We start from the raw sequence: 25,223 nt of genomic DNA on the forward strand, positions 1-25,223 counted from the left end.
ATCGTCGGTGGTGGTCTGCCGAAGTACGCATCCGATTTTGGGCTTTCTCTAAATTACGCCTCAAAGCCACAATCAATTTCCCTCGCTGTGTATGTCGCGGGCCACATCTGGCGGCATCGCAGCCAACGGCGACACTGCTATGAAAGCAGGTGGTTCTCGACCGTACAACGCATGAAACGGTGAAGTACCCAACCCCTCGTGGCGGAAACAATTCAGGGCCAACTCTGCCCATGGTAAAAAAATTTGCCCATTTCGCCGGTATATCAGCGACAAACGCCCTTAAGTACTGTTCGAGACCCCGGTTCCGCACCTCCGTCTGGCCGTCCGATTGGGGGTGGTAGGCAGTTGTGAAATGCTGTTTAGTGCCACTTAACTTCAACATGTGCTCCCACACCTCATTCAAAAACAGAGGATCCCTGTCTGAAACCAATGTCTTTGGAAACCCATGGTGTTTCACCACGGTATCAATAAAAAGGTTTGCCACCCGCCACGCATCGAACCTGGCCGGAAGCGGGGCGAAATGTGCATATTTCGACAACCAGTTTCTGAGTCGAGTACTTTGTGGTCTGACATTCAAAACAAGCCTCAACGAAGCGTTTCACATCCCTGCGCATGTGCCGCCAAAAGAAGGCAGCCACCAACCTTCTAAAGGTACGCTCAACTCCCGGGTGACCTGCCAACGGCGTGCTGTGGTGTTCATAAAGGAGCGCCTCCTTAGCCGCTGATGCTTGCGCTACTACAATGCGTCTGCCAAAGTAAAGCATGCCATCCGCCACCGAAAAGTGATGATCCGCAGTCCCCTTCTTTATGGTGATGTGCAATTCCAACAACTCCCCCACAGTGCGATTCTCCTCGCGCAAAATATGCATAATATCCGGGATAGGGTGACTCACGGTGGTCAGGACCCGCTCATCTGCCTCTGACTCATCCACCTCCATATCACGGCGAGACAGTGCATCCCCCGCCTTATTTCACGCGTCGGTCTTGTACTCAATACGGAACTTGTATCCTATCAGCTTGCGGACATACAATTGCTGGTCAGGAGTCTGGATCACCTGTTGCAGTAACTCCTTGAGGCTCTTCTGGTCACTTCTGATCACAAATTCCCGACCCAGTAAGTACTGTCTCCACTTCTGCACCGCCTCCACAATCGCATACAGTTCTTTATGATATGTCGACGTCACACGACGTCTAGGGCCAAGTTTCTTGCTAAAGAAAGTTATAGGATGGCCGTCTTGAAGTAAAACTGCTCCCACACCAAAATCCGATACGTCGGTCTCAAGGTAGAATGTCTTAGAGAAATCTGGCAATCGTAATATTGGAGCTGATGTCATCGCCGCCTTTAGCGCGAAAAAGCTCTCCTCTGCCTTTGGGGACCAGGTAAACGCATCCTTTCTGAGCAGTTCTGTTAACGGGGCCGCGATGGAAGCATAGCCCGCGATGAAGGGCCTATAATACCCTATGAGCCCCAAAAATCCACGTAACTGTTTGAGCGTAGCGGGAACTAGCCAGACCACCATTGCCTCGATTTTTCTTGGGTCCGCTCGCAGCTGCCCATCCTCTATAAGATGTCCCAAATAATCCACAGTGGAGAAACAGAAGGTGCATTTCGATAATTTCACAAAGAAACTATGCGCGACAAGGATAGAGAGCACCTCTTGCAAATGAATCGTGTGGCTCTCCATGGATGGACTGTAAATCAGAATGTCGTCAAAGAATACAATGACTGACTAGTGGAGTAGGGGGCAGAAGATGTCATTCACTGCCGCATGAAATGCCGAGGGCGCATTTGTTAATCCGAACGACATCACTAGGAATTCAAAATGCTCGTCGTGTGTCCGAAACGCCGTCTTGAACACATCCGCCGAGTGCATGCGAATCTGATGATATCCTGGAGGTCCAACTTTGTGAAGACCCGTGCTGCTCCAAGTTCATCAAATAATTCGTCCGTCGTAGGAATGGGAAAGTGGTCTGGCACTGTCACCGAGTTCAGGGCCCTGAACCCTGAACCCGGCTCATCCTTATCGACTCCCATATAACCCAAAAACGTCTTGTTACACACGTGGCCGGGTATCCACTTCTCCGGGCAATATCAGCAAATGCCCTTTCTCGTGCAATCCGTCTTTTCGGCTGCGGTCAACCGAATCACGGGGATACCAGCATAGTCCCCGCCTCTCGGAGGACCTGTGCGGGCAGGTTGGGTATTCACCTACTGCGGCGGGGCTAGTTGGGCGCTGTCGGGTCCCAGTTGCAGGTGCGCCTCCCGAGGCTGCCATTGCCGCCTTTGGAACATCTGTTGGACCGGGTGCTTCTCAATCGCTGCCTCGAACTCCACCGCCAAAGCTATAGCGGTTGCCACCGAAGGGGGGTACTTAAACTTGACTTGATTGCGAACCGGTTGCAGTAAACCCTCGACATACAAATTCACTAGCCTGCTTTCGGGAACCCCTCGAACTCTATTCAACATGCTTTCGAACTCGGAGTTGTAATCCGCCAACGATCCAGTTTGGCATAAATTGGCTATCAGCCCGAAATAATCAACGAAGCACTTGGGATCAAAGCGGCGGCGAACATCCTCCAAAAATTCACTACACCTCGTCGTCGGGTTTCCTTCACGATAGTTAAAAACCCACTCCGCCACCGGAGGATCAAATAACAGGACCGCATAGTGTAGGCGGTGATCTTCGGGCAACATAAAGTGATCGAAGTAAAACTGAACCCTCGAAATCCAACTCACCACGTTCGATCCGTCGAACCGTGAAGGCTTCATCATCAGGCCCAGTGGTTTGTCCGCGATCGGCAAGGTCGGAGATCTCCCCCCATGCGCGATCTGCTTGCCGAAGCGAGAACCCCAGGTATCCCACGCTGGCGGTCCCGTCGACGTGGGAGGCAAGTCCCACGAAGATCGCTGCTCCAGCAGCATCGGGCGGTGAGCAGTACCTGCATTCATCGAGCCCGACGGCCCATTAAGGTTTTGACGAAACCCTTCATGAAGCCCTAAAAATGGCGTTGTCGTCGATGACGTGATTGGCGGCGTAGCGACGCTGATCGCCGAGAACGGAGGGACATGGGGCAAGGCGACCTCCATCGGTCGTTGACCGGAGCGAGTATAGGGTGGTTCCGGCTCCGGCCGCATCGAACCGAGCCATGATGCCCACCAGATGTTCCAACATGGTCTTAATCGGGTCCAGGGGGCGACTCGACGGTCGGCGAAAGCACCGAGTCCGATACCGCCGGCAAGGAACACATGGGTTCCGTACGCCCTCCGAACGATTGACAATCTGACATGAGTTCAACAATGGAAGCACCAATTGTTAAGGGTGCACTCCCTTAACAAGATTCCGGCGACGACGAGTGGTCGACGACGGAGGGATAAAATCAGACGTCCCGGGCTTTCCCCGAGATCAGCTCCAAACTAGGGTTTTGCGGAAAAGTAAAGAAGATGATAAAATTGGGAAAATATGTTATTACTTTATTTTCAATTCATAACACAACTCCTTTTTATATTCTAAGGACCCTAAATAATTCGACTCTCTTTTGCGATCCGGGAAAGAATCAACAAGAAAACCCGGAAAGGAGCTTATTGGGCTCGACTCAAAAAATAATTAAATCCATCCATAACTAATTAAAATAACCAAAAATCAAGTCTAATAACTAAGGAAAGAAAATAACAAAAATAACAACTTCTCTTCCGCCTTTTCAACGTGAGACGAAGTCGCCGTATCGGATCACCGGCTTCGGCTGCCTCCGAGGCCGACTGCTGAGCGTAGGTGCCTCCGTTGGCATTTCCTCCTCCTTCGCTGTCGCAAAATCCACCGTCGTCTCCTCTGTTCTTGGCTCATCTTCAGGCTGCTGCGGCTCTGCCTCGTCTGCCGGCTGTGCGGCAGGCGGTGCTGTGGTTGTCACCGTATCACCGTCCCTCTGTAGTTGGTTCGTATTTCTTTTTGGGTTGTCCCACTGTAATTGAACCCTAACTGAGTCATTTCCTTTTTTGGCAAAAAGTACTTTAGTCTCTCTTACTATATTCTCTCTTCATCTCTCTACCTTTTTCCTTTCTACTTTATTCTCTTTTTACTTAACTGAGTTAAAACAATTATTCTTAAATTACGTACCGAAAAGAAACGTCTCTACTACAGAGAGACGGAGGGAGTATTAGTAATGGATAGTGAGTCACTAATATGTAAACATCAACGCAAATTTAGTGATTGAGATGCGTCTACGACTAATTAGTGACAGACTATTCTGTCACTAATATGAAACTAGGGAACATAGTTTTAGTGGCGGCCGAGTTTGTCACTAATTCAGACATCCGAATGTAGAACCCGATAAGTTTTGTTATGACATATTCTGTTAGAGATATTGTCGTTAATTTTAGTGGCGGACAAATCAGTTACTAAATTTTTTTACTGACAAGCTTTTAATTACGGCTTCTTTTTCACGGTAATTTGTCACCAAACACTGTCTAATGTCGGAAATTCGATGGTTAGTAATAGATATTTTTGTCACTAAATGGCGTGTTTTTAGTAGTGCAATACTAAACATAGTTTGACGATGTACGGATTTAAGAAATGTAACGGAAAGTGAATGAAAAAAGATCGTTGAAGCTGAGTCTACTTTTATATACTCCCTCCATCCCGGTAAAGATGACACATTTCTTAGCCGGCACGGGATTTTAATAGTTATTGGTTAAAGTGTTTAATTAGAGAGAGGAATGGTGGGTGTAAGTATTAAAATAGAGAGAGAAAGAAAGATGAATATTTTAATAGGAGTGAGAAAAATTGGTTGAATGTATTAATTGGAGAGAGAAAGTTTCCAACAAATTAAATGTGTCATCTTAGTTGGGACAAACTAAAAAGGAAATCGTGACATCTTAAGCAGGACGGAGGGAGTATTAATTTTATAATAACATATTAGTGAAATAAAGTTGTGAGAATGTGGAGTTCATTACCAAAAGTTTTAAATAAACAAATATGACTTATATTGGTGGACGAATAAAAGTGGTAAAAATGAGACGATTATTATTGGATAGAGAATTATATGATAAACATCTAAGGATATATGCATGCTCAACAATAATTTAATTATAAGAGAAACAAATAAGGAAGAGACGCATGCCAATCATATGATAAAAATGATGAAAATATAATCAATAGCCGAAAACTCAACTAATTGAAGTGGTATAAAGACTCATAATAGTACTAAAAAATGAAAACAACTTAATTGACTTTTAAAATATAGACCTAACAATAGGAAATATAGATTACAAACTTGGATATATAGATAGATAAACGATAAACATACATAGCATGGCAATAAACCTACATATATATGCTTCTCTCCCTAGCCACATTCTTTGGTTGGACCAAGTCAATTGGTTGGAGGAAATACACACGGATCTTATAGAAATGTTTACCATGACTTGGTATGTAACTATTCAAAAAGGTTGTGCAATTTATGATCAAATTCATCAATGTAAGAATCCTCAAGCCCTTTCCTTAGCATGAATTCTCTCCACTTACCATGATTTGCCCTTATTTCCCTTCCAATCTCACTCTCCTCATCCATCACCAACTTGATTGCCTTCACCACACCATCTTTAGTAAACAATCCATCTTCATCTCCCTTCTCCACCTCCACCCCAACTCTCAAATCTCCTCCCATCAACCTTGCATTGATCCATTGATCGCCGACATTCGGCATTAGCACTAGTTGACAATCATTCACCAAAGCCTCGGAGATCGACCCCCACCCGCAGTGTGTAACGAAGCACCCCACTGCGGGATGAGACAGGATCAACTGTTGTTGAACCCAACCACCCTCCACAACTCCTCTATTTTCCGTCCTAGTCGTAAAATCCTCGGGAAGCACCTCCTCCACTGTCTCGGCTCCCATCGGCGGCTTCAGGGCTGCCAAAAATGGAAGGCCTGTCTGTTCGAATCCCAGTAACAACTCCTGAAATAACTCCGGTTTCAACCTAGCCTCACTCCCAAAAGCACAATAAATCACGGATTTCGGCCCAAACCGGTCCAACCATTTGACCCACCGGTCCTCCAAACCCAAATTGGGCGGTTCGGGCAAAACCGGACCGGCTAAAAGAACCGGTTTTTTAAATCTCTTCTCAAGAAAATCATGATACATTTCGTCCATTTCTCTACAAGATTTGAACCCCATGGCATCGCACTCCTCCGACGCCATGATCACTCGCTCCACGTACTTCATCGGGCTTCCAAACTCCGCCATGTTGTTGATGGCATCCACAGCGCGCGCCTCGGCCGGGTGGAGCCGGATCGCGGATGAGGGAGGGAACCCGGGCGGCGGCCGGGTGAAACCCTCGGCGTTAGGCTCCTGCCGGAAGAGGTAAGCCACGGCGGCGGGGCTGATGGTGCAGTAGTGCACCGACTTGATGCCCAAGCTCCGGGCCAGCGCCGGAAGCCAGTGAGAGTAGTCGAAGAAGATGATTTCGGACTGGATATGGAGGAGGAGGGCCTTGATGGCGGGCTCGGTGAGGTCCATGGCGTGGCGGAGGAGAGATTGCATTGGGAAGATGACGTCGGCTGTGGTCTCGGTCCCCGGAGGGAGGCCTTCGACGTGAGGAATGGTGATGGGGATGAATGTGATGAGGTGAGGGTGGAGATTGAATTGGATGAGATTGGATTGAGTTTTGGGAGGGAGAATGAAGAAGATTTGGTGGCCTTTTTGGGCGAGTTTGTTGGAGATGTGAAGGAATGTTGTGAGATGTCCCATTGCAAACCATGGGTACATTGCTATCTTTAGGTTTTTGTTTGACATTTTTTTTAAGAAGGAAAGCTTTGATGGAGATGAGATTTGTGAAGATTTAATTGTGAATGCTTAGGTTGGAGAAGGAGAAGAAATATGAGTTGGTGTGTTTCGATCTAAGATATGATATTTGTGTATAATGCGTATTTATAGATGCATCTTAATCGAAACTATTTTGTAGCATCATAGATCTATGTTGTACATATCTCTTACAAAAAAGTTCTAGTGAGATTAAGATTAGTTCTATAATAGGATATATATTAAACAAATCACGTACTTAATTAATTAGGAAAAGTATGTTGATTAATATAGTACTTCCTCTAGTCCCCAATATATATTTCATATTTGATCGGTACGGGTTTAAAGCCCCTGCCAATCCTCTAAGTCATCCAAAAGTATACTGATAAACAAAATTTGGATAGCATGCCCCTTATCAACATTATTTTCTGTGTCCGCTCCTGTCTGTCCAGAATATATGTCACACTTTCTTTTTTTATTTGGTTCACAAAAGATGTCATATTTTCTTTTTCAGTAAAAGTTAATATCTCTCATATTAATATATAAACTTATATTTTCTCTCTACTTAACACAAAATAAACATCTTTTAAAATCTTGTATCATCACTTAAGTGTGACATCTACCTCGTAACGGAGAGAGTATTAGCATTAATTATTTTATTCCATTCTTTTTTAGAGTTATTTGTTACTCAATTCTTTTACTAATTTATTTATATTTATATTATATTATATCATCTTGAGAGTATTTTTTAAAATTTTAGTTATTACAAAACTCCATAATATATTAATATCATAATAAAGAAGTTATTTAACAATACATTTAAGGTTTTTACTTTTTCAAATGAATTTAAGGTCAATTAAAATAATCAATTTAATATAAAATCAATTAAAACATCCAATTATTTAACATTGAATGATACTCCTTCTATCCGCCATTAGGAGTCTCATTTATTGGCGACATGAGTTTTAAGAAATATTAAGAAAAGTGGGTGGAAAAAGTTATTGGAATATGATTCTCAATTGTATATATTTGTTTTAAATGAAATGTGAGTAGAATGCAAAGTTAGTGGAATGTGAGACCTTATTACCATTTATAGTAAACATGAACCCAGGCTCCTATTCGCGAACGGACTAAAATGAAAACACAAGACTCATGTTCGCGGACAGAGGGAGTATCATTCAATGATATATAAAATATAGGGCAAATTGTCTGTAAAGTCATAAATTTTCAAAATAGTTTGATTTTCGCGTATACTTTAAATGTTGCATGAAAAGTCCTGAGCCTTATAGGACTGTGTAAATTTACCATCCGACCCGACCCGACCCGACCCGACCCGACCCGATAAATTTCAGACACAATTACTTATCCTGCGTGTCGCGCCGGAGGCGTGACTTGGCAAAACTCAACTAGTTCTGATTGTTTCTCTTCTATCTTTGCAATCTTTGACCCTAGACTTATCATAAACATACAAGTAGCACAAATGAAAACATACAAATCGAATTCAGCATAAAAGTAGCATTAATTCAACAATTCAAATTGAACCCTAAATTTGTGATTTGCCAAATCACGCCTCTGGCGTGCCACATAGGATAAGTTTGTGTCGGAAATCTATCGGATCGGGTCGGATGGGAAATTTACACAGTCCGGTAAAGTTCATGACTTTTCATGCAATATTTTAAGTTCACAGGAAAAACCTAACTATTTTGAAAGTTCATGACTTTATAGGCAATTTGCTCTAAAATATAATATTTTATGATTATTAAATTAAATATAAACTCAACTTAATTCTCCAATTATAAAACCCAATGGAAAATCACAATTGTATAATTGAATTGAGAATTAATTGATTTTGAAATAAGATCAATCAAAAAAAATTAGGGTGAGAGTAATATAGAATTGGTAAAAATTAAGGGCTCTTTAATTGTATAAGTTGTTTAAAAATCAAAATTCGATCTGTCCATTTTTATCTATAAAATGAATAAATAATTTTTAAAAAATCAACATTTTATGAATTTATTTCTTGATTAGTAAGTATACAGTGACATAATACTACAATGTATACACTAATCAATACATATACACCACTATATAATGGAACAGTACAAAAATCAATAAATAGCATATTTAAATATAAAATTATATTATAATATTATATCTGAATATATATAATTAATTGATTATATCAAAATATGACATGATAGTTTTAATATTGAAACTTCTTTAAAAAACTATTAAAATTATATTTTTCATTAATAACGTTTATAAGATGTTTAAACATTATGATTACATGTATATAAATCAAGAATTCATTAACATCAAAATTTTAGTTAATAACTAAAATTCATTTATCAAATTATGGGAAGATTAATTAATTGTTGCTGCTTAAAATTTTCGTTATTAATGTATGTCTTTAATTATGATAGATCATGTTATTAGAATTAAGAAGTGGAGTAGTATAACTAAAATTGATTAAAATTAAAAAAATTAATTTTCATATATAATTATCATTTGGGATTAGTGCAGTTAATATAAGTTCAAATTGATTGTAGCATAATTCAACAAATATTTGTAAATTCAGTTGAAAAAAAAAAGAAAATTTGTTTTATCATTTATGCACTTAATATGAGATTTTGTTTATAACAATATGACTTCGTAGCAATTTTGTAGAATTTTTATTGTGTCACGGTTTATAATATTTGGAGTGAACTGTCATATTAGTCCCTAAAGTTTTGGGTTGTGACACTACATATTCCTAACAAAATAAATTTATTTAATCGTATTATTTCATAGTACAATTTATTTATTTTCAAAATATTTTAATTTTTGTTACGTATCAATTTTATATACTTATAATTTTGAACTTATATTTATTATTTGAGCTTATAATATTAGAATATAAATAATTTCATTTAAATATTGATAAAGTCTTCTCCACACTATAAAGAAGCCTACATTAACTTAGAAATAGTTATACAATAATTTCTTCTTTGTCTAGGTTTTGATACACTTAGATTAGGGTTTTATTTCATCTTTTGGAGAAGGAGGCAATGGACAAGGAATTTAAGGGAAATCAAGTAGAGCAATGTTAATTTTTTTGGGTTTTATCTAGTTTTTGTTGAACTGAATGTGTTTTATTTTGCTATTATTTGTTTGGTTGATCTGTCTATGGATAGATAATTCATAAAATCTTAGAGAATTAAAGTAATTGACTCTATACTTATTTTTATTATTTAATATTCATAACTCGTTTTAATATAAGTATTTCTTAGTTTACATTTAACTAATTTGTTGTTACTTTGATTTTTGTGCATCATTAATTGGTTTATATATTATGTGTCAATACTTAATAGAATATTTGTGACATGAGTGTCGATACAAGATAGGAATAATTATCAAGATTAGTAAATGAAGTTATTAACTTGATATTGAACTTGAGGACTATAAATTCTAGTAAAGCTTGAGTCTGATGAACATAGGCTTCCCTTATTTATCTGACCTTTTCATTACTTATTTGTTTCTTTGTTTTTAATTATTTGTTTATGTATTTGTATCTTAGTAAGTAATCAAAATCCAAAAAACCATGTTTTTCCTAATAGTATATGAGGCTGAGTATGAGGTAGACGGTCTATAATTATTTCTCGTGTGGTAGAAAGTCGTGTTTGATATCTGTATTTGTGGGACGGAGGGAGTATCATTTTTTCAAAACGAGTGTAGAAAATGAAATGACTCTACTACTGTGAAACGGCGGGAGTACATGTAAAGAATGAAAGGAAATTAATAGGATTATAGTGTTTTGTGTTATGCTCTTGCTACTTATAAGGCTGAGTGAAGTTGTTGAGCACACATGATCGGCAATGTGTCGCGTGATGGTGAGCCAATTTTATCTTTTTTTCTTTGATATTTGGCGTCTCCTAAATCCTAGGGACTTTACTTAATTGTCCAAACTACATGGCCCAAAATAGGGGGAAATTGTATAGGAAAAACAAAAACAAAAACGCTAAGCTGTGCAAGTGGTTATATGTACAATTTAAGATCTTTTCGTGCAACCACCGAATGGGCGCACGAAATGATGCACGAAAAGATCTTAAAGTGAACCTTTAACTACTTGTGCAACTTAACATTTTTGTTTTATGAGAGATGCGTCAGCTATATGCGTTTCTCTAGAAATTCACTCCCTTTGATAATTTAGCTATAAAGTACATAGTTCGTTTTGGATGGGCCATCCTCTATATTTCTCAGCCAATCTAATATATGATCTTTATATTTTTAAGTTTAATTAGCCATAATAATTTGGGACACGTGTTATGTTAAATAGATGCGAGTGATTGTATGTGTAATTAAATGTGATACACTGAAGCTTTAAAAAGAACACCATTCAGAAATTAAAACTGTTTATGTATACACCTCGTGTAAATTTAAATTCTATAAATAAAAGAAGTAGGTGATGAAGTCACTCGTATTCTTTAATGTTTCAACTCCATAAAAACTTGAAATAATTTAGTCTCGATCATTCGTCTATGCAATGGGGCATGTGATCGGTCGTGTATTTGTCAGTTCTAATTGCTATGAAAACATTCAATTGATAATTAGTAACTAGAATAGTATCATTAATATTTCAAATAAAACAGATACTACAATACATAAAGATGCCTAGAAGGGTTCGGTGTAGTCCGTACAAAGTTCATCACAACAAATAACATTATACATTCATTAGGTAAAAAGAAAGAGAGAACGGAAACTACCATAAACGAATAACATATTTACGTGAGTATAGCTGTAAACGAATAATAGTGAAGATTCGTCGCTTGATTGCTCCACGAACCGGGATCACAAACTTGTGTGAAGATGTCATTTTGAAATTGGTGGTGGTTGGAAATGGATCATTTGATGCTATTTATAATGCTAAAAACTTGACATTTTTTTTTTGAGGTAGTTTCTTGAAATGAAAATTTTTGGGGTATGATGAATTGATATTGGTGACTCGGATTTGGAAGGATTTTGCGAGTAAAGACGACAGCTATAGACAATTTTAGTCTCGGAGAAAACAACCTCGACTTTTACTGTAATTTACATGTAGATTCTATATTCATGTGATGCCAAAAAATGTACTCTTGTCTCGTGCCATTTCTTTTATTTTGTTTAAAACCCAATCCATCGATTACAATGTATATTGATGGAGAATGATTACTAAGTCTTTTATTTATTACTTTAATACTCCCTCCGTCCCCTAAAATTCATCACCATTTGACCTGGCACGGGTTTTAATAAATGTAATAGAAAGTGAGTTGAAAAAGTTGGTGGCATGTGGGTCCTACTTTTATATATTAGTTTTATAATAAAATGTGAGTGTGAATGAGTTAGTGGAATATGGGGTCCACTACCAAAAATGGTAAAAAGTGAAATGAGACACACTTTGGGGGACGGACGGAAATGGAAAAATGAAACCAACTTTAAGGGACGGATGTAGTATTTGATTGGTGCGGATTTTAAGAAATGGTTTGTTTTGTAAAGAAAAGTGTATGGAAAAAGTTAATGGAGCATGAACAGTGCTACATGCTTCCAAAAAAATAGATAAAGTTGTAAATGACATGAATTTTAATGTGCGATTGGTAATTAAGAGTGAGAGATGGGAAATATGTGGTGAAAATAGTGTTAGTGGATTGTGGACTCCATATTATAAAATGATGTGTGATTAAAATATTGTTTAAAATTTTCCATATTTAGAATTACTCTAATTTTGATAGACAGCCTAAAATGGTAAAACTAATTTTTTTTAATGGATACCTGTGAGTAAAATGAGTAGGTGGAATATATTGATGTCTTACTAAAAATAATAAAAGTGAAATGAAATATTTATTAGAATGGTAAATAAGGAAATAGGAGTATGAGACATTTAATAGGGGAAATAGTGTTTTTTGGTTTAGATTGAAGTTTTAGGGCAAATTTTATTTAGTGTTGTTGATATTTTGGATCAGTTGTCTCTAGTGACGAAATATCATCTTTATTTTTATAGTTTATGTAGGAAAGAAATCAAGAGAATAAGGCGTAATTGATACATAATTGATATGCAAGATATGTTTCCATAGATAGAGGTACCAATTAATATAAATTAGATTTACCATATATGTGTGAATGTAGCCTATATAAAGGATGTAATCTCTGTACATTTTTCTGTGAATAAGAATGAACCTTTACACCTATTTCTTCATGGCACCAGAGCAGATTTTTTGATCCTAGGCTCAGAATTGTTTTCATCACAGCCAAATACCAATTCTCGACCCTTTTTTCGGCCAAAATCAAACCCAGAAATCGAACCCTACAACCAATGATATGTCAAATACATCAGATACAGAGGAAGAAGTTAAACCTAATACCGATGAAGCAAAGACCTTGAGAAACAGCAAAGTGAAGATAGGAGGCCGGGGAGCCTACTCTTACATCCAGAACGAACCTCCAAGCCCAAGGAGCAAAGGCTTTGAGGAATGGGAGGAAAACGATCTTATAGTGTTCTCTTGGATCGTGGATAACATCGAAAACGACATCAACTCCGATTTTGCGCACCACCAAACATCAAAGGCGTTGTGGGATAGCCTCGCCGTGACATACGAAAACAAGGCAGATAAGTATCTCATATATGATTTGGAAGAAAAGGTAATTGCAATCAAACATGGGAACTTGGACTTAGAAACATATTACCGGAGGATCCATGGATTGTGGATCAACATCGATCGTTGCCAGAAGCAACCCGTAACATGCTGCGACAAAGGAATTGACCAATACAGGGTACATTCAAACGAGAAACGTTTGATCAAGTTCCTGACTGGATTGAATCAGGAATACGATTCAATAAGACGAGAAATCCTGAAGGAACCCATTAGTAGAGGCAGCCTACGGGTGGGTGAAGACGGAGGCGGCTCGACGTCGAATCATGCCACCAACATCCGCCACACCCACCATAGATGCCGACGGCGAAAAAACCGAATCATCATATGGGGAAATCGGCCATGGATTGGCTGCACAGAGCAACCGATCGCTGCATCGGAACGGGCCACCACACCGCACAGACTGAAGCGGGCCACCACAACGCCCCGCAGCCACCTCAGCCACCGGCCGACCGAGGAACCACCGTCCCGACACCTCCAAACTATGGTGCTCCCACTGTGGAAAACAAAAACACACATGGGAAACTTGTTTCAAACGATTGGGGTATCCGGAGTGGTGGGAGGAAAGGCAAAAGGCGAGGGCAGCGCCGGCTCAGGCCAAATTTGCCGCTGGAGTAAGCAGAGAGGGACAACACCGACAGACGGATGTCGGGAATCAGAGGGAAACCACCAGTGGTGTCACAGGGAACCGCCAAAAGGGCCAATACGGTGGCGGCAGCGTACGAGGCGCCGGAAACCTTGCCGAACGAACTGGGAGTGGAGCGGCGGTGTCGGCGAATCAAGGAGGTAAAGGGTTTGGTTTTAAACCAAACCCTAATAACTCTTCAATATCATTCTTTAATCCCCAAAAGTTTGCCATATTAGAAAATAAACCCCACCACTTTAAATATCACCCCCCAGACTTACTGAAATATAAAACTAACCCCAAAAACTCCCAGAAATTTCGAATGCACCCCAATACATGTGACTATGTGTCAAAAAATCCCTTTTCACCTTTATAGAATATTTTCGCTGCATTTCATGTTGAAAAAATGGCTGATACACATACAAAGGGATTGGTTTTTTATTGTGGGACAACAGATACAATGACTCCAAAAAAAATGATTTTATTGATCTAAGTCGTGACATTGATTCATTCTATATTAGAACTGCCAATGGGGAACTGATTACAGTTGTAGGATTTGGAACTATTGTGATATCTCCAACTATTCGTCTTACAAACTGCTTATATGTTCCTACCTTGTCTCAAAGGCTGATGTCTATTAGCCATGTCACCAAGGAATTGAACTGCACGCTACTAATGCACCCTGATTTTTGCATCTTGCAGGATATTCAGACGAGGAGGATTCTTGGGCGTGGCACTGAGAAGCAAGGACTCTATTACGTGGATGAGATAGCTCAACATGGTAGTGCGATGCTGGCTCACGGGTCCACGAAACAAGAAACTTGGCTTTGGCACCGAAGACTAGGGCACCCTTCCCCTGGTTATTTTAAACTTCTTTATCCGAACCTTTCTATTCCTGCTGATTTTTATTGTGAAACTTGTGTTTTGGCCAAGAGCCACAGACAATCTTTTAAACCCACAAATACTCGAATGAATTCCATGTTTTTTTAGTACATTCTGATGTATGGGGTCCGGCTCCAATTGTGGGGGAAATGGTTTTCGGTATTTTGTGATTTTTGTTGATGATTGCACTAGGATGACATGAGTTTATTTCTTGAAACATAAATCTGAAGTATTTGATAAATTTGTCTCCTTCCTCAAACTTATCCAAACACAGTTCCACACCACCATTAAAATCCTTAGATCTGATAATGGGAGGGAATTCGTGAACCATGCCGTCACCCAATTCTGCAAGGAAAAGGGTGCCATCCACCAGACTTCTTGCCCATATACACCCGAACAAAATGGGGTAGCCGAACGGAAAAATAGAACGATCCTAGAAATGACCCGAGCCTTGATGATTGAATCCAAAGTCCCAAACTCTTTTTGGCCAGAAGCAGTTGCCACTTCTATCTTCCTCATGAACCATCTCCCTACTAAGATCCTTCGCAGGAAAACCCTCTTGACACCTTGTCCAGAACCGCCAAAATTCCCGACTACCTAAACCTCTCACCAAAAGCCTTCGGTTGTACTGTTTACGTCCATGTCCCAAAACACGAACAGACCAAATTATCCCCGTGCGCAACTAAATGTGTCTTCGTAGGGTATGGGCGAAACCAGAAAGGGTGTCGATGTTTTGATCCCCACACCAAAAAAGTTATCACCACCATGAAATGCAATTTTTTGGAAACCGAGTTCTTTTGCCAAACCCACCTTGCTAGTCAGGGGGGAGTGATCCAGGTAGTACTATTGACTATCTAAGTTGGGTTGTGCCATTGTCAAGCTCTTCGATTGAGGATCCAACAGAACCAGTTGTCACTACCGCCGAGCAAGTCTGACCACAAGAGCCATCTCAACCGCTAACCCAAAGTTCTCCTCCGATGATATCTGAGGTAATTCCCGACTCAGATACCTCTTCTATTCCTATTTCCAATGACCATGTTGATACAAAATCAGTGGAGGAGGAAAATGGCATTGATGGAGACACTGGACGATATATACTTCCACATCGGAGTACAAGGGGGATACCGCCGAATTAGTACTCTCCAGAGAAGATAGTAAAGAAAAGTCGATATGGGGTGGCAAACTTCGTACAGGGAAATTTGACAAAAATGGCAAGAGCATTTGCAGCTGCGTTATATGAGGAGGAAGAGACTCCACAGTCGGCCGAAGAGGCAATGAAGCATAAACACTGGAGGGAAGCTATGTTGACTGAAATGAAGGCTTTGATGAAGAATAACACGTGGGTGAAAAACAAACGTCCTGAAGGAGTAAAGACTGTGGGGTGCAGATGGGTCTTCACGATCAAAAGAAGGCCAGATGGCTCAATAGAGAGATATAAGGCTCGACTCGTAGCAAAAGGATATACTCAGACGTATGGCGTGAATTATGCTAAAACCTTCTCCCCAGTAGCCAAGATTAACACGGTAAGAGTACTGTTTTCCATTACCGCAAACAAGGATTGGCCTCTCCATCAGTTTGATGTGACTAATGCCTCCCTCCATGGAGAGTTGCCAAAACCTGTCTTTATGGAGCCTTCCCCTGGATTCACAGAAGAGTTCCAAGATGGCGAAGTCTGTCAGTTGAAGAAGACACTCTACGGGTTGAAACAGTCCCCACGAGCGTGGTTCGGAAGGTTCATAGAAGTTATGAAAAAATATGGGTACACGCAGAGTAACTCAGATCACACTTTGTTTCTCAAGAAGAAAGATGGCAAGATCACGTGCCTTATTATATATGTAGATGACATGATCATTACAGGAGATGATGAAGAGGAAATCAACGAGTTGAGAAAGAACTTGTTCAGAGAATTCGAGATGAAAGAATTGGGACTTCTCAAGTATTTTCTGGGAATAGAGGTACTATGCTCAAAGAAAGGGATATTTATAAATCAGAGGAAGTACATACTAGACCTATTGGCTGAAGTTGGAATGATAGATTGTAAGCCAGCAGGCACCCCAATAATTCAAAGTCATGGGCTACAATTGAAGGAAGGAGGAAGACAAACCGATATGGGGGAGATATCGAAGGTTAGTAGGGAAACTGATCTATCTGTCCCACACAAGGCCGGACATTGCCTATGCAGTGGGAGTAGTAAGCCAGTTCATGCATGCACCTCAAGAAGAACATTGGGAGGCAGTGTTGCGGATAGTTCGATACTTAAAATGGACAGCTGAACACAGACTTATGTTTGAAAAACATGGCCACATGGAAGTTCATGGTTTCACTGATGCGGATTGGGCCGACAATCCAAATGATAGAAAGTCGACTGCCGGGTATTTTACTTTTGTGGGAGGAAATCTTGTGACGTGGAGAAGTAAGAAACAGAAAGTGGTAGCACTATCGAGTGCAGAGGCATAATTCCGAGGAATCAAGAGTGGGTTGACAGAGATACCATGGTTAAGAAAGCTTATGACAGAGTTGGATCTTCGCCCTACCCAACCATGCAGGTTGTTCTGTGATAACAAGGCAACAATCAGTATATCCAAAAATCCGGTTCAACATGATCGAACCAAACATGTGGAAGTATATAAACACTTCATCAAGGAAAATATTGAAGCTAAGGTGGTGGAAATGCCATATGTCAAGTCCGAAGACCAATTGGCTGATATTCTGACAAAGACGGTAAACTCAAAGTCATTCCGAGAAGTACTAGGCAAGTTGAGTATCGGGAATCCCGTTACTTAACTTGAGGGGGAGTGTAGGAAAGAAACCAAGAGAATAAGGCATAATTGATACATAATTGATATGCAAGATATGTTTCCATAGATAGAGGTACCAATTAATGTAAATTAGGTTTACCATATATGTGTGAATGTAGCCTATATAAAGGATGTAATCTCTGTACAATTTTCTGTGATTAAGAATGAACCTTTACACCGATTTCTTCAGTTTAACATGCTGATAAGTCGTATTCTAGGCCTTGGTTTCTGGTCAGTATAACGTGCATAATTGGAATATTTCTGCAAAACAGTTGCTAAAGTGTGCAGGGAAAGTGTTCTAGTCAGTATGGAAAGGCTCGGACAACTCAGGTGAAAAGGGCATCAAAATGTTGCTATACTGGCCAGTATGCATGACAAAAAGGCTTGAGAAGGAGAAGAAGGATTGCTGGGAAGATCAGCCACAAGTAAGGGCAAAAGGGTTATTTCGCGAAGAGAGTCTACCCTAAAAATCAAGGACAAGCCTCCCTATAAAAGGAAGCCACTTAGAGAGAGAAAGGATCATCAACTTTAGGAAAAACACTCTTAGTTAGAGTATTTCTCTCTCGGCAGATCAGTCCTTCAGCCTAGTCTTTCATATTCTCGTTCCTCGCCACAACCATGGTCACCTGAAGTTCCAGAAGTCCGCCGGAGATTCGCCTTACACCGTTCCAGCCAGTTTATTCCGTAGTCGTAGCAGTTTCATCGACCGGAGTGGCAAAACAATCTTTATTCGCTTTCTTAGTTAACCTTTACTTTTTTTCTTTCGTTGGATCTGCTGCATTTTCAGTACTTATCATCCTTTGAAGTGTTTTGTTGAGATCCAAACGTTTTATGCAATGAAGTTGTTTTTATGCATCTCTTTCTGTTCAAATCTGTTTCATTCTGCCTAGGTAGCTTAGATCTAGTTGTTGCAGTAATTTCTAAGTGTTGGAAGCATGATTTCATTTGGAGTTGTTCGATCTGTGATTTGTTAGTTCAGTGTCTGTTTAGATTTATTTTCCAGAAGTGTCTTAGTGTGAAATCCAGGTTTACGTTATTCTGCCACCTTGCATGTTACCCAGTAAGCGTAATTTCAGTTTCGTTAGTTTAATCTTTTGATTTGGAGTTTAGATTGTAGATCTGTTTTTGTGAAGTTGTTAATCTGCATTTCTCGTTCATGGAACCTGAGTTGTTTGATTTGTGTTCAGACTTGTTGGAGAAGACAATGTCCACATCCAAATTTGGGACCACATTTACTTTTTAGTTACTTTTTGCTTTTGTCCTTTACTTTTCCTTACTTTTCAGCTATTACTTTTCAGACCTGTAGGCCTAGTCACCTAACTACCTCTTTTTCCTCTGATATTCTGTTTAACCTTTTATAGTAAACTAGTACTTTCCATATACTTCCTGAAAACCATGTTCCCCACTTTCCACGTACACAGCCGCCTGTCCAACACCTTTCCCACCTCCTAGTCAGTAGAGTACCACCTTAAATTCCAGCCTAGATAAGTCTCAACCCAAAGTGTGGTAGCTAACCAAACCTTTCCAGAATATCACCACAATTCCCAAAGAGCATTCATCTCTGTGGGATTCGACCCTTACGTCCACTATACTAGCCAGTAGAAGTGGGTTGAGGATTATTGATACCAGGTTCAGGATTAGCAGGGACTTCCATACCTGATCAGTAGGATACATCCTTGCTTTAACAACACCTAACAAATCACAGATCGAACAACTCCAAATGAAATCATGCTTCCAACACTTAGAAATTACTGCAACAACTAGATCTAAGCTACCTAGGCAGAATGAAACAGATTTGAACAGAAAGAGATGCATAAAAATAATTTCATTGCATAAAACGTTTGGATCTCAACAAAACACTTCAAAGGATGATAAGTACTGAAAATGCAGCAGATCCAACGAAAGAAAACAAGTAAAGGTTAACTAAGAAAGCGAATAAAGATTGTTTTGCCACTCCGGTCGATGAAACTGCTACGACTACGGAATAAACTGGCTGGAACGGTGGAAGGCGAATCTCCGGCGGACTTCTGGAACTTCAGGTGACCATGGTTGTGGCGAGGAACGAGAATATGAAAGACTAGGCTGAAGGACTGATCTGCCGAGAGAGAACTACTCTAACTAAGAGTGTTTTTCCTAAAGTTGATGATCCTTTCTCTCTCTAAGTGGCTTCCTTTTATAGGGAGGCTTGCCCTTGATTTTTAGGGTAGACTCTCTTCGCGAAATTACCCTTTTGCCCTTACTTGTGGCTGATCTTCCCAGCAATCCTTTTTCTTTACCTCGAGCCTTTTTGGCATACATACTGGCCAGTATAGCAACATTCTGATGCCCTTTTCACCTGAGTTGTCCAAGCATTTCCATACTGACTAGAACACTTTCCCTGCACACTTTATCAACTATTTTGCAGATATATTCTAATTATGCACGTTATACTGACCAGTAACCAAGGCCTAGAATACGACTTATCAAACTGCTCACACTTACCACATGCTTGTCCTCAAGCGTGAAGAACAAACATAAAGAAATAAGTCAAATTCTAGCCTGGTTACACCCCTGACTGACTCTATTCTAACCTAGACTCTAACTATGACGCAAAGATAAACACATAACAAAGACAAACATATAAAAGAAAACTAAAAACACTTAGACACATTATCAAAGTAATTGGGCTATATTTTCAACCATCCCTCCCCTTGGGATCAGGTGCAATCCGGCCTTAGACAGCCTTGAATTTCTGCCGCCCCCACCCCTTTCCTTCCCAGTCAGTACATCCGCTTGTCAAGATCATCCAGTATATTTACACCGATTTCTTCAGTTTAACATGCCTTAAAAGAAATCTGTGTAATTGTGGATCGATATTTGTTAATTTTTATGTACAAAACCATTCCTAATCATTATAGGTCTGACATGTTTAGTTAATGTATATGCGATTTCTTTGTGTGTTATAAATATAAAAATTAGATTTATTTTCGTCTACATTGTGTTCTGAAATTCAACTAAGAATGGAAATTCACTCTTATTTGCATTTTCCCTGATATTTTGTTAATCTTAATCAACAGATTAATGCTTCCCTACATCAATAATCACCTCTATTGGAATGTGCTGACAAAGAGATGGACAATACAATTATATATAATTGATCTCACAGATAGGATTTTATTATATACCAAGATAATTTTAAACGCTAAACGTGAAACACGTTATTATAAAATAATGCAAAGTTTAATACAATTTTATTTGTAGTTCATTATGGGAAATTCAGATATTTAAAACAATGACATCATCTAGCATAATTTAAAATCAAAAGTCATTATAATGAACTCCATCTAATCTTATAATGATGATGTTCGGCATTTAAAGTTTAAGACTGGTTTGGCATTGATGACAGATAAATATCTCTACTTAAATTTCATTTCATAAACTAAATTTCATATAATTGATTAAATTTATAAGTACGTTTATCTGTCTACAATTTAACAAGATAACTATGAAAAATTTAAAAATGACGAAAAAAATTTGATTTGGAGGCCTACATGAAAATTATAAAAGGATTTGTAGAAAGATGGGGATATAAACTAATTTTCCAAGAAACTCATCTATGAGCCATCAACGAAAGCATAACGACTAATTAAAGAATGACTTGAAATAGGAGAATTATATTTAGCTTTACATATCAATTAATCCTAAAGTGTCACGATATTACGTGTTAGATTTTGTTGTTAATTAAAAATGATTTATTTAAGTTATAGTAGTAGTAGTATATTTTTTGGTATAGTCTGCAAGTCCATAGCCATGGGAGTATAAGACAAATACCGTTGCACAATATGAAATACTCTTCCTAACATCATTTGTTATTATGGATATAAACAGAATTTGGTATGCAAAACGACATAATGCCAATAAACCAATTAAAATTTTAACCTTTAAATAGTGAATTGGAATCCAAACAGCATCACTTCAACATATTCCGCCACGTATTGCCTACATATTAATGACTTGTAAATTCTAAGAGCATCCGCAACCGTGCTCTTGCCAGCAAACACGGTTGTGGGTCCGGCGCCACTATTCCTACCTGCTCTCTGGCAAGAGCACAGCACCCACAGCTGTGCTCTTCCGTAAGGACGAGCACAATTCAATTTAAAATTTAATTAAACAAAAACATTTCCATAATATTAAAATTCATTAAAAACCCACAATAAATATTACAAATTACAAATAAAATAAAAAGACATAATTAAAATCCTAAAAATTAAAAATTACATAATTAAAATACTAAAAATTAAAAATTACATAATTAAACTCCTAAAAATTAAAAATTACGTAATTACACTCCTAAAAATTAAAAATTACATAATTATTGGCTAATATTACCCGTGGAAGACTACTGATCTGGCGGCACTAACCCCAACTGTTTTTGGAGACCCAATATCATGGCCTCGTGCGTTTGAAGTTGCGTGGGGGTCGTAGTTGACCTATCGGCCATATTGAGTTGGCCTAAGAGCATCCACAGCGAGTTGTTCAGGGGTGGAGGTGGCGCATAGAGAGCGGGTTCGGGAGCGGGTTCGGCGCGACGGCGGTTGGCCGCCGCCTTCTTCCTTCCTTGCGGTCGGCGTTGGGAACCGCTCGGTTCGGCATCGGGGCTACCCAAGTTAGCTCCGGCGAGTTGGCTAGCCACTTCTTCGGAGCCGGCGTCGGATAGGGATACCGGGATACCGACCTTGACCGTTTGGAAGAGCCGCTAGAGGAGGATGTTACGTCTCCCATATACTTCGGGTGCGTCCGCGTATCCTACCAAACGTTGAGGTACTTGAACGACTTGCAGTTCACGGATTGGTAGGTGCTCAGCGCGGCAGTGATGATGTCGACCTCGCTCCGGCCGCTCCCGACATTCCGCTGTTCCTGGAGGAAATAGCCATTGAACTTGCCAATTTCATCGTTGGCTCGGCCGATGGCATTGCGCACCATACTCTCGTTGCGCTCGATCGTTCCCGGTGGCCGGTTTTCATTGTACCGGCGAGCGACGCGCCACCAAAAGTGCTCGCCGGATTGGTTCGTGCCAACCACCGCATCTTCGGAGATTTCCAAGTACGCCTTGAACAATTTATCCATCTCCGCCGGAGTGTACGGTGTGCGGACACCGCGAGTAGGAAGAGTCGGAGTTTGGGAGGGGGCGGTCGGCCTAGGCTCCGGTGTCCACCCGTATCGCCCTTCGGAGGCACCTTGATCGTCGATTGGGTATGGCCGGTAGCCACCCGAAACGCCCGAACTTTGGGTTTGAGGAGGGGCCGAATATTCCGTTTCCGGACTAGGAAACTGTTGTGAACCGAACCATTCGGGGTTCCAACCGTGAGAGGGCGGGTGGTCATCGCCTTGGCCGGATATTGTTATTTTGTAGGGTGGAAGAAAGATTGAGAATGGATATGAGAGAATGATGATGAGAATGGATATGAGAGAATGAATATGAGAATTGTGTAGTTTGATGTGAATTTTTGGGTGTGAAAGTTGGGGTATTTATAGATGAAAGTGTGTATTTTTGGGGGGTAAAAATAAAAAAAAATTAAAAAGTGGTAAAAAACGGTAATAAACGGATATATTTTTTTTGGGAAGTGATTTTTTTTAATTTTTAATCGGTTTTTTTAATTAAAAACTGATTTTTTAATAAAAAAAATATATTCAAAGGCAACGGCTATGCCGTTGCCCAATCGTCGTTCGCCACGTGTCCTGCTCGCTGGCACGGCGCTGCTCGATGCATCGAGCAGCGCCGTGCCAGCGAGCAGGACACGTGGCGCCCAGCGCCACCGTTGTGCATGCTCTAAGTAATACTGTACTACTACTTCCTTTGTTCCTTCGTAACTGAAATACTTCTTTTTCTTTTTTAGTAAGGAGTTTAACAAATACTTCCCCCGTCCGCAAAATATTGTTCATGTTTGACTCAACATGGGTTTTTAGAAATATGAAGAAAAATGAGTGGAAAAAGTTAGTAGAATATATGCTCCAAATTTATATATTAGTTTTATTGGAATGTGAGTGCAATGAGTTAGTGGAAAGTATGGTCCATTTACCAAAAATAGAAAAAAAAACATTTTACGAACGGACCGAAATGCAAAACTGGACAACATTTCACGGACGAAAGGACTAAATATTTAGTATATTAAATGTATAAATAATAAAGTAGATAAAAAATAAAATAGATAAGTGAATAAAGTATATAGAATAAAAAAAAATGAAGTAGGAACTAAAAAGTGAGTTAGTTATTACCATCTGGAAATGACTCAACTATAATGTAATTTTCCGAAATAAAAAAATGACTCAGTTATAAAAGAATAGAGGGAGCATATGAGAACGGGTCCATGAGAATGACGTCTTTAAATACGCACAACCTCATTTTATTTCGATATTATTTTAAAGAAGATATTTGCATGATTTCTTAAATTTTTGTTAAATTATAATTTTTCATATCAAGTTTAACTTTTATACGTGAATTATCGAACTATTAATTTGTTCTCATTTTGCAATCAATCATGATTCTAATGTAGATAAAATTTGATTACTTACTTATAGCGTCCACTATAAGGTGGACGCGGCGGTCGCCGCGAGCGGGGCGATGGCGGGGCGGAAGGCGCGGCGATTATAGTGGATGGGGTGTCCGCCGCGAGGGTGGACGCGGCGGGTAGGGTGGAGGGCGGCGGACGAGGCTTCGCCGCGAGTGGGGCGAGGACGCGGCGTATAGTGTATAGGCGCGGCTATAGCCGCATTGTTCAAAATTTTTTTTTTTTTTTCGTTTTTCGCAGGGGAAACTGACCCGTACGTCAGGAACGTCTACAAGAGGCTCATCAATCGGCTTGAGAGTCGACTGGGGTTGGTTGATAATGCGCCTGGGGATACTGCGGCCGGCAGCAGCGAGAGAGGAGGAGAAGAAGAAGAAGAAGAAGAAGAAGAAGAAGAAGAAGAAGAAGAAGAAACGAGGAAGCCGACTCCGACACCGAGTAGACGGTGCCGGAGTTTTGTTGTTGTATTTTATTTTCATTATTCGTTGTATAATTTTACCGGTATGCAATACAACGAATATTCGGCCTAATTACCTCGTATTCTAGTTATTTACACTGCGATTATTTAAATTACACTTGATTGAAACTAAAAAATATTTAAAAATGAAAATTGATTATAAAATTTGGGGCTATTGGAGTTGTCCACTATAGTGGCGGAAATAGAATTTTGGGGCTATGGATAAAAAATTGGGGCTATGGACAAAAAACTGGGGCGGGGCTATTGGGCGTGTCCACCTTATAGTGGACACCCTTACGCGCCACGCGTAAAAACGATGTTATGTTGAAGGCAAGAAAACTCCATTATATTATACTAAATTAAATAATTCAATTTGTTAAATTAGGGTTATTTTAAGTAATAATAAGATGGAAGAGTGAAATAAGAAACGAGATGGAATTGCAACATAAATTTTAGAGT

At 39.8% G+C, this 25,223-nt stretch overlaps 1 protein-coding gene across 1 annotated transcript; it reads right to left on the reverse strand.

Annotated features, from left to right (window-relative positions):
• Positions 1 to 5,430: 5,430 nt before the first annotated feature.
• On the reverse strand, positions 5,431 to 6,789 carry LOC121784160 (cyanidin 3-O-galactoside 2''-O-xylosyltransferase FGGT1-like). The gene has a single exon (XM_042182337.1). The coding sequence runs from the start codon at positions 6,787 to 6,789 to the stop codon at positions 5,431 to 5,433; it is 1,359 nt and encodes a 452-aa protein (XP_042038271.1).
• Between the last annotated feature and the right edge of the window lie 18,434 nt (positions 6,790 to 25,223).

The sequence above is a fragment of the Salvia splendens genome, chromosome 21, assembly GCF_004379255.2.
Source record: "Salvia splendens isolate huo1 chromosome 21, SspV2, whole genome shotgun sequence".
Classification (NCBI taxonomy): Eukaryota; Viridiplantae; Streptophyta; class Magnoliopsida; order Lamiales; family Lamiaceae; genus Salvia; species Salvia splendens.